This window comes from Nannospalax galili, unplaced genomic scaffold (assembly GCF_000622305.1).
Source record: "Nannospalax galili isolate Female #2095 unplaced genomic scaffold, S.galili_v1.0 scaffold1387, whole genome shotgun sequence".
Classification (NCBI taxonomy): Eukaryota; Metazoa; Chordata; class Mammalia; order Rodentia; family Spalacidae; genus Nannospalax; species Nannospalax galili.
The window spans coordinates 1,547,077-1,558,488 of NW_008355976.1; the positions used below are offsets into that span (position 1 = coordinate 1,547,077).

The 11,412-nt window shown below is 38.4% G+C and overlaps 1 protein-coding gene across 1 annotated transcript; it reads left to right on the forward strand.

Moving 5' to 3' along the window:
- The first annotated feature begins 2,982 nt into the window (after positions 1 to 2,982).
- LOC103750843 (olfactory receptor 51F2-like) lies at positions 2,983 to 4,012 on the forward strand. Its single transcript, XM_008854125.1, has one exon. It carries the CDS (start codon positions 2,996 to 2,998, stop codon positions 3,938 to 3,940), a length of 945 nt encoding a protein of 314 aa, XP_008852347.1. The 5' UTR covers positions 2,983 to 2,995; the 3' UTR covers positions 3,941 to 4,012.
- The last annotated feature ends 7,400 nt before the right edge of the window (positions 4,013 to 11,412 follow it).

Below are 11,412 nucleotides of genomic sequence, written 5' to 3' on the forward strand. Positions count from 1 at the left end.
TTTGGGATGTCCAGTTCTTTGTGTGTGTGTGTGTGTGTGTGTGTGTGTGTGTGTGTGTGTGTGAGTGTGAATTCTTACGGCAGTTTGGATCTGAACTATCCTGTAGAGGCCCATGAATTTACACTTTTTCCTGCCTTGGTGCTAGGAGGAAGTGGTGGAAACATTAAGAGGTGGGTTATAGCAGGTTTTGGTCATTAGTAATATGCCTTCAAAACAGATCATGGAGCAGCATTGGTCTATTCCCCTTTTGTTTCGTTTCTTGGTTACAAGGTGAATATTCTCCTACTCCCCACAAATATTCCTACCATGATGTGCTACCAAAAGATGGAAACAACATAGGTACTTATTCATGGCCTGAAACTTCCAAACAGTGAGCCTAAATAAATCTTTACTGTTCCTGACTAATATTTCAGCTATTTTAATAGCAATGTAAAAGCGATTAGTGCAATATTCAAAAGGCATTCTGTTTTGAACATTTCCCACTTTATTCAAATATAGAAGTGTGCTGTGAATGTACCTCCTTCAGCCAACTATTCTCTATAAGTCAAAGTTCTTGCTTTTTCCATGTTTTCTTTCCCAAGGTCATGTGCAGGCTTTGCTGTGACAGCAGTCTTTTTTTAAACTCATATCCATTGCATATACAGACACACTGTTAGTATTTAAGATTGCCTAAGGAAACACATGCATTAACAAATGGAAGGGGCTTATTTTATCTATCATCTATCTATCTATCTATCTATCTATCTATCTATCTATCATCTATCTAATCTGTCTATCTATCTATCTATCATCTATCTGTCATCTCTATCATCTATCTATCATCTATCTATCATCTATCTATCTTCTATTATCTATCTATCATCTATCATCTATCTATCTATCTATCTATCTATCATCTATCTATCATCTATCTATCTATCATCTATCAACCATCTATCATCTATCTATCTATGTATATGAGCATTTTGCTGGATGACTGCAAGTGCACCCATATGTGCAAAGCACAGGGAGGCCAAAAGAGGACAGTGGATCCCCTGGGATCAGATTTATGGATGATTGTTACTGGCCATTTGAGTGCTGGAAAATATAACCAGATCCTATCATCTATCTGTCATCTATCTATCTATTGTCTATTATCTGTCTGTCTCTCTACCTACCTATCATCTGTAAATCAGGCATTATTAAGATAAATATACAGTGCTGGAAAGAAATGGTATACAGTAATTTCTTCAATTATGGATATTTACTCATTTGCAAAGAGAGAAGTGAAATTTCCCCTCACTCCACTACCAATACTCCTTATAAAATAGAAAACCAAGAAATTTGCTCAGATAATTCTGTTCAAGTAAATTCCATGACTTTTCAATGAGTTGTTTGTTCTTGAGGAGATCACTGATAGTTATCTTTCTGCAGGCAGAATTTTCTTGGTTCTTAATTGCTACCTTTAGAAACAACCCTTTTCTATCACCTAGTGTCATCCATTTACAGAGATGCAATTGATTCTTTTCTATATTTTTATAATTATCGACAGTTGTTTTGTGTTATTTCAAGCACGATCACTAAGATCTTCACTATCATTTAATTCTATTTTCATTTGTTGCACATGGATTGATGAATAGTAATGGCCACTAACATTTTGCTTCAGAAACTGAGAAGTGTGAGAAGCAGGACAAATTGCCTTTTGTTCAGGCAGACTGCTGACCATAGATATGCTGTCTCTGTGCATATCATCAAACTCGAAGACACTTTCACTTCCTAATTTAAAAATTATTGCATCTATCTATCATCTATCTATCTATCTATCTATCTATCTATCTATCTATCTATCTATCATCTATCTATCATCTATCATCATCTACTATCATCTATCATCTATCTATCTATCATCTATCTATCATCTATCTATCTATCTATATCTATCTATATCTATCTATCTTCTATCTCTCTATCATCATCATCTGTCATCTATATATCTATCATCTCTATCTGGCTATTTATATTTATTGTGTGTGTGCATGCGTGTGTGTGTGTGTGTGTGTGTGTGTGTGTGTGCAAGCACATGTCTCACATTGTTTGTGTGGAAGTCACAGGACAACTTGCAGAAGTCTGTTTTCTATTTCCATAATGTGGACCCAGATATTTAATTCAAGTTGTCAGGCTTGGTGGGAAACAACTTTACTAACTTTCATCTCATGGGGCCCTTGTTACCTAATTTAGCATCCTCTTTAATGTTTTGCATGGGTGTAAGCAAAATGAAACAGATATAATACAACAGAAATCTTCCCCAAAATCTGGGTCTCTTCAACAGGTTAGTGCTATTTCTTCCCCGAGTTCACCTGGGTTCACTTTGAAATAAAGATAATAGTAAATGGCTATGCCTACTGGAGAATGAGAACAGGACATAGCTTTTTTCATTTTACTTATTTATGTTTATGTCTATCAATGTCTGAGTATATGCAAGTTGTGTGTAGTTGTCTGCAGAGGCCACAAGAGGGCATTGGATCACCTGGTACCAGAGTCACTCGAGTTTGTGAATGCCTGTTGTAGGTGCTGGGAATCAAAGAAGGGTCCTCTGGAAGAGCAGTAAGTACTTTTAACTGATGAACTATCTCTCTAGATGGGAGGAGGATCTGGTGGTATTTTTGTGATCCAAAATGACATTGTATGTATCATAGTATGATAAAAATATTTATATTTATATTTTATTTTCTTATATGTGAGTGTATTGCCTGCATGCATGTAAATGCACCCATGACGTCTAATGCCCAGGGAGCTCAGAAAAGGGCATAGAATTCCTTGGAACTGGATTTATGGATGATTGTTAGTCACTATGTCAGTGCTGGGAACCAAACCTAAGTCCACTGCAAGAGCAGCCAGTGCTCTCAACTGCTGAGCCATCTCTGCAGCCCCATATGAAAATACTTTTGTTCTCCATTATTATAGGATATATTCCTCTCTGGTAAAAAAAAAAAAAAGTCTGCTTCCTTCAGCCAGCATGCCATCCTTCAACCAGAGCACTGTCCACCCTGTGGTCTTCTTCCTTACTGGCGTTCCTGGTCTTGAAACCTCACACATCTGGATTTCCATCCCTTTCTGCTGTCTGTATGCCATTGCCATCTCTGGGAATGGCATGATCCTGTTTATCATCATCACTGAGTCCAGCCTTCATGAACCCATGTACTATTTCCTGTCCATGCTGTCTTTCACAGACCTGGGTCTGTGCCTTTCTACTTTGGTCACTATGTTGGGCATCTTCTGGTTCAATGTTCGAGAAATCAGCTTTGATGCTTGTATTGGCCAAATGTTCTTTATCCATGGCTTCACATTCATGGAATCTTCAGTCCTCCTGGTAATGGCCTTTGACCGCTTCATTGCCATCTGCAACCCACTGAGGTATGCCGTGATCTTAACCAATTCACGGATCATTTCAGTGGGCTTTGCAATCATCATTAGGGGGACCACAGCTCTTGTGCCTTTACTCTTGCTTCTCAAGCGCCTGTCTTTCTGCCACAGTCATGTGCTCCACCATTCCTACTGTTTCCACCCTGATGTGATGACGCTTTCTTGCTCAGACACCAAAATCAACAGTGCCTTTGGCCTGGCCATTGTCCTCTCTACAGCAGGCTTGGACTCTGTCTTGATCCTCCTCTCCTACGTCCTGATCATCCACTCTGTGCTTTGCATAGCATCCAGGGAGGAGAGGAAAAAGGCATTTGGCACCTGCATCTCCCATCTCAGTGCTGTTGCTATCTTCTACATCCCCATGATCAGCTTGTCACTGGTGCATAGATTTGGGAAGCGCGCCCCTCCTTTTGTGCACACTCTCATTGCCAATGTGTATCTGCTCATCCCTCCTGTAATGAATCCCATAATCTATAGTGTGAAGACCAAGCAAATTCGCAAGGCCATGTGGAAAGTATTCTTCTCTAAGACATCGTAGGAAAGTTTTACTGTCCCGTATGGTCATAAAGTCTCCCCTGATGTTCCTTGTTTGATTATTTACTAGTATGATTTAACAGTTTAATTTGAGAAACCTTCCTAATAAATACGTATTTTCTCTCTGCTGTGATGATCCAGTAATTCTTGTCTACATATTTTTAGACTGCATTTTCTAATGAGAGATGTCATGTTGTTTAATTCTTAACCCATGATTACTGCTCTAACTGGTATGATGTGATCAAGGTATCTTTTTAATCTTCAATAAACTATATCTGATATTGTGACCCAGAGTGTCCCATCCCCTTAGATTATGTAACTATTTACTGGTTCATATAAGGCAGATCCTAGAAACATGTATGTTTTTTGAATTGTTCAATTTATGTAATAATTTTTTAATGATTATTATTGGCCATATCACTGTTCATGATGGAGTAATATGAAATAGCAGAATAAGCTAAAAATGATAGAGAAGGATATATTTTTAGGTTTTTAAAGAGGCTTTGAGATCACTGTGGTAAATTTTTAAATATGCTAATTATGTAAGACCTTGTTGTGTATTGTATAAACCTGTGTCTATGGGGAAAATTTTTCTGAATTGATCAGTAAACAACAGAGGCACATACTGAAACTGAGGTTGTGCCACATAATTATGTACAATTATTCTAGGCTAATTTGCATTTTAAAAATAATATAGAAGATGAAAATGTTAATTATCCTAATTTGATAATTATACAGGGACTATGTATATTGAATTTTCAACCTTGTATCACATAAATATGCTAATCAAGTAATAATTAGTGGAATGTAAATACTTGTGTTGGAATCACTGATTTTTATATTTATTTCCTCACTCAGTTGTGAATCCTGATGGAAAGAACCTCTCTTCGATTCTCTACTTTAAGTGCGAAACTCTGGATTTGTTAGATACTCAATGAGCATTGTGAAAGAATTGATGAAATATTATTTAGTTGTGTGTGGATCAGTAATGAAAGATGTCTGTAAAGCTTACAGAATTATGAACTCGCAGCAGCTGTTTGTCTGCACAAGTCCACATGAGATCAAGTCAGTTAAATTTCCAACATAGACAAAGGAGGGGCTCCCCATACTCCAGTGGATGGCCCTATACCTGAACACATAGAACATGATATAATGGACTCAGTGAGCTATGAAAAGAGAACATAAAGTGGGGAGGTGGGTGTGGTGGGGAGGCATCCTGGAGGAGTTGGGATGGGGTTTATTATGTATGCATGTATGAAATTCTCAAAGAATGAATTTTTGAAAATTAGTGGGAATTTTTTTGAGTTTTTTCTATTTAGCATGATGTTGGCTGTGGGCCTGTTGTGTATTGCTTTTATTATGATGAGATATGTCCCCTGTATCCTAGATCCTCCATAGCTTTTATCATGATGGGATGTTAAATTTGTCAAAGCCTTTTCTGCATCTAATGAGACAATCATGTATATTTTATCATTAATTCTATTTTCATGCTAGATTATATTTATGGATACATGTATGTTGAATCATTCCTGCACCTCTAGGACAAAACCAACTCGGTCATGATGGATGAACTCTTTGATTTGTGCTTGAATTGGGTTTGCAAGTGTTTTATTGAGAATTTTTTGTGTCTATGTTCACTGGAGGAGAGACTGATCTGTAATTTTCTTTTCTTTCTTATTTTTGGTTGGATCTTTGTATGGTTTTGCTATCAGAGTAATATTGGCTTCATGGAAAGAATTTGAAAGTGTTCCTCTCTGAAAACGATCTTCCTTAGTGAGGGAATCGAGACCTAGAAAGACAAGCATCACATGCTCTCTCTCATAAGTAAATGCTAGATTTTAATCTTTAGGTATGTGTGGTTCAGTTGGAAAGTTCACAGAGTACAGGAAACCAGTGAGGGGCAGTGGGAGGGGCTTTCTGTGTAGGGAGACACAATTTAGTGATGTAAAAGGGAGAAAGGAGAATAAGGAAATAAGTCAAGTTAAATGGGGTAGAGAATGGGAGGGAAAAGTAGAGGGAGGAATAAAGGGGGGTAACTATCACTAAAGGCCTTTTGAAAAACTCATATGGAAACCTAGTACTATAGAAGCTTCTTAAAATATATACATATAGGGGTTGGAGAGATGGCTCAGTGGTTAAGAGCACCAGCTGCTCTTGCAGAGGACTCGGGTTCAATTTCCTGTATCCACATGACAGCTGACAACTGTCAGTAACTCCAGTTCAAGGGGATCTGACACCCTCTTCTGATCTCTGTGTGTATTGCGTGACATGAGTGCACTTACATACATGCAGGGAATACACTCACACAAAATATAAATAATGAATAAATATTTAAAAATATATATACATATATAGAAGGAGTTTAAAGGTAGTTGCCTAAAACAGGGGGCCAAAACCCCTACTAGACACCATGAACTAGCAAATAAAAAGCCCAAAATATCAAGAATTGGCTCCCCCTTTTGGAATTGTTGACCAGGGGAATCCCATAGACCCTCAACAATTCTGGGTATTACCATTGCTCTGAAATTTATCAGCATGGGTAGCAGTAGACAGGAAGTGGGGGGTGAGAATAAAAACAGTGCAAATGTTATTATTTGGGGACTTTGTAAAAATTTACTTTTATAGACAATTTTCTCAGGAAGTAGATGAAAGGTCTACAAAAGAGAGCTCTTCCTGGAAACTATGAAGGTGCATCTGTAGTGAAGTAGACAGGAAGGGAGTCACAAAGCAAAATGAACCCACGGGAAGTCTCACTCTCTGGAATTCAAGTCATCTCCATCAGGAGTTTTCTAATGGAGAGATTCCAGAGAGCCTGAGACTTGGCTCCTGGTATATACTCTCTATCAGTGAGCAGACACCTTCTCGGCTCCTCAGCCCTTTCTAAAGCAAGGGAACAAGGAACACACCAGTGTGTTTATAAATAAAACTGCTGCATTCAGGGAAACGGTAATATTATCCCTCTGATCCTTATAAGAATTAAAAGATTTTATTAGCCTCCTAAAGATCTCCTTGATTCCTAAAGAAAACTGAAAAACTCTCATGAAAGCTCTAATCTCTGGGCTGTCTAGTCTATCTAAATGAGTTTAGTTGCGATAGGCTCCAACTGTCTTTCTGCTTAGAGCAGATTCATATGCACTTGCAATTTTAAGTTTTCTGGATAATTTTGCAACATTTTAAACTGCCACTTAAAGTCAGCTGCCCCTCCCACCCTGTGTCCAGGTCTACCATCATTTTCACCATCGTTGCTCCTTATCAAACACCTCCCAGAGTCAAGGTGCTAAGCAAGATATTTGATTGGTTTCAAATGCTGTCACTTTTGATACTGACATACCTTTGCTGATCTTCCAGTTTCATAGAAGTAGACTCCTATGTAAAGTTCTCATTTGGATAGCTCATTCTACTGAGAAGCTTTAGAACTTAGCTTTGTTCAACACTATAACAATGTTCCTCAATCTTTTGTCAAAGAAGAGAGGACCTGGGGTCTGGAGAGATGGCTTAGTGATTACGAGCACTGGCTGCTCTTGCAGAAGACCTGGGTTTGATTCCCAGTATCCACATGGTGGCTAGCAATTGTCCATAACTCCAGTTCCAGGGGATCTGCACACTCTTCTGGCCTCTGCAGATATTGTACAACATGGGTGAACCTATTTACATAAAATAGAAATAATAAATACAATATTAAACAGTGTTAAGAAAGAAGAGAGAACCCAAAGTAGCTTAGCACAAAAACTTCAGTATGTTGTTGTAGAGTGGATGGGATACCATCTTCATATAAAAAACTGTCAACAGATGGTGAAGCAGAGTGTAACTTATCATGCAGTAATAAGCTAGGGTGAGCCATCACAACAACTACAAATGTTACACATGTAAATGCACACATACACATGCATACATGTTATTTAATTCTCATTCAGAGAACTCCATGAATCACATTTAAAATATATGATAGATTGTGCCAGAGAGATTGTTCAGTGGTCACGTGCACTTACTGCTCTTGGTGAGGACCTGGATTTGGTTCCAAGCACCTACATGGGTATTAAGCAAGCCTTCTTTAACTCCAGTTCCAAGGTATCTGATGTCCTTTTCTGGCCTCCGTGGGCCTTGCTCATATGAGGTACATTATGGGCAAAATACTCATACACATAAAAATAAAAATTAAAAAATTTTAAGTTTTTGGTAGGTGACATGGCTCTATAGCTCAATTCACAGTACGCGCAAAGCCCTGGTCTCCATATACAAAACTATAATAAAAAAACTGGAAGGTACTTTCAATTTCTAATTAAAACATTTTTATTGAATCTATCATCTATCTATCTATTTATCTATCTATCTGTCTATCTATCTATCTATCTATCTATTATCTATCTATATCTATCATCATCATCATCACCATCATCTATCTATCTACAATCTATCATTTATCTTTCTAACTTTCTGGCTATTTGTGTGCAAGCACATGTATCACAGTGTTTGTGCGAACATCACAGGACAACTTGCAAGAGTCTGTTTTCTATTTCCACAATGTGGATCCTGGAGACTGTGCTCAAGTTGTCGGGCTCAGTAGGAAGCACCTTTATCAACTTTCACCACATGGGTTCTCCTTACCTAATTTAATCTTCTCTTTAATATTATGTGTGTGTAAGTACACTGAGGCCTATATATAATACAATGGAAATCTTCATAAAAGCCTGAGTCTCTTTAACAGGTTAGTGCTCTTTCTTCCTCCAATTCACTTGTGTTAAATTTGAAATAAAGATAATAGTGAATGGTTATGCCTTTCTTTTGAAGAACAAGGATAGGGCGTGACTCTTTGATTTTACTTAACTTTATGTGTCTGTCTATGACTGAGTGAGTATATGCCACTTGTGTGCAGTGGCCTACAAAGGCCATGAGAGTGTGTTGAATCAGCCGGTACTAGAGTCACAGGAATTTGTGAATGCCTGGTTTGGATGCTGGGAATCAAAGTAGGATTCTCTGGAAGAACAGAAAGTACTTTTAACTGATGAGCCATCTCTCTAGATGTGAGTACTATTCACAATCGCTAAGTTATAGAACAATCTAGGCATCCAACGACAGAGGAACAGATGAAGAAAATGTACATTTGCTCAATGGATATTTTCTAATGGTAAAGAAGAGCAGAGTCTGCAGGAAAAATAGATGCAATGGGAGATATTTATATTAAGCAAACTAAGGCATTTTCATAAAGAAAATATCATGTTTTCTCTCACTCATGGTTCCTAGACTTTTTGCGGATATGTCAAATCATGTATGCATAAATGACATGAACACAGAAGCAGAACTTTTAGGGGAATGGAAGTGATTAATAAGAGATGGAGGAAGGGAGAATGAGTAGGATAAGGGCTTATGGAGGCAGGTGATGTGCTCAGTGAAGAGTGTACTTGTATGAAAATGTCTTTCTGCAACACAGTAGTACCCTGTACATTGAAAATATACACATATATATACAAGTAGGAATATATATGAATGAAAAAATTAAAATGTATATTAACCAATCTAAACTACTAAGTCACATCATGCACATCTCTACGAACAGTGGGCAGTGACCATGGTTACCACTTTCTTCTGAATATTTATACTTAGCCCCTTTGTCTCACACTCATCCCCTGTCTTTTAATGACTAGTATCCTCAGTGTTTTCTTTGTTCTATCAGTGATTTTAATCTTGCTGGTCAAATAATCATACATTCTACCAGCTTCTCGGAAGATTTTTAGCATAAGCTACCTGTAAAATATAGCAGTTTTTATTCAACTCCAATGTGCAGTGTCTTTAGTAAGACTAATGTCATGCTTACCCCTTACTAACTCTGCTCTTATGGTTTGGCAAAGATCTACGACCACACTAATTTTCCTGAGCCTTAGCGGTAGTGTAAATACAAATGTCCCGTTTAGGACTGAGCACTCAGTCTCTTATTCTCAGCACTCTGATTAGTTATGCATCCCTGCAATGTCTACTGCCCACTGTGAGAAGCAGTTTCTCTAACCAAGGCGCAGCCCTGGTCTGTAGGTGTAAATATTTAGAAGGCGATTTGACAGCATGACAATTTGCAGAAAAACAATTGTAACTTCTACCCTAAGGTCTATAACCTCCCCAGCAATGGGATTTTGACCATGATTATAGTACCAGACATGAAATTCCCTCCTGGGAATCAGGCCTCATATCCAATCATAAAATGGTTTATTACCCATAAGAGTCTTGCCACTACTGTACCAGTAGGAACACCTTGCCTGGTAGGTCAGTATTTCAGCATACAAGATCCAGTGCTAGGTAGGACCATTGATGCCTTTTCTCCCCTAGCAGCCTACATAGTACCTCCAGCACTATGAAAGCTAGCCAGCAGGAAGGAAGCTTCAGAGGAGCCAGAAGGGATGTAAGAGCCAGAGGATAAGGGGTTGTGTTATGAAATGCTGTCTTCTGCATGGCGTGGCAATCGTACTAATGAACTCACAGCAGCTGTGGTTACCTACACACAATCTGTGTAAGATAAAGCCATCCAAGATCCTGGCATAGATGGTGTGTATGGTCTCTAGGCCCCACCTCATACTGAGGAATTATTGTCTGTGGAAAGTTGCTGGGGATGGGAGATTTGTTCTTCATTGAGGATATGGCAACTGGTGGGTTTCCCACATTCTAGTGGATGGCTCACACCTACCACATATGGGCAGCACTAACAGGACTTAGTTGATTATCAAAAAATTCAACAGACATGAGGTCCTGATGGAGGAACATGGGGAAGTTGGAAGGGAAAGTTGGGTTATATATGGTCATACTATATACATCTATGAAATTCTCAAAAATAAAGAAAAAGTACGCACATAAAGAATTAATTTTATTTGTGCCTTCAAAATTATAAGAAAACAAATGCTTTTTATTTGATTGTATTTGTAATGGTATAATTGGACCTCTTCATCAAGGTAAGCTATGCGGATACACTAGTCAAACTCCAAGGAGGATAACAGAAGCCACTCCAATGGCAAATGCATGGAATATTTATTACAGGTAATGGGATAAATAGTTAATGGATGGCTGGAACTTTGCAAAGGATATGCAGTTAGTACAGAGATAATAATTTCAGGAAGGTTCTTTTGCTCTGTGAGTTTGGGATCACAGAGAAGAACCGAGGCTTACTAAAGCCTGGGATCTCCTCTGAGTTATTACTCAGACTTCTCATTAGAGCATTCTGCTCTGTTCATTCTAATACTTGAAGCTCTAAGGGCAGGCTATGTAGAATCGGACTCAATCTCAGACAAAGGGGCATTTCTGTGCTATGCCACATTCCTCAGGAGCACAGAGGAGTACTTCTCACAGAGCTCAGGTTCACATTCGTGAATGGGTCTATTGGTATGTTGTTGAGTTTTGATGAGGCATGATTAGATTGGCAGAAGATCAAGGGGAAAAAGTAAAAGTAAAACTGGAAACGACGAATGTCACCGGGCTGAGAAGTGTCACTATGGAGGT

Coding starts and splice junctions, on each gene's coding strand:
- LOC103750843 (XM_008854125.1), top strand. CDS start 2,996: ATGCCATCCTTCAACCAGAGCACTGTCCACCCTGTGGTCTTCTTCCTT.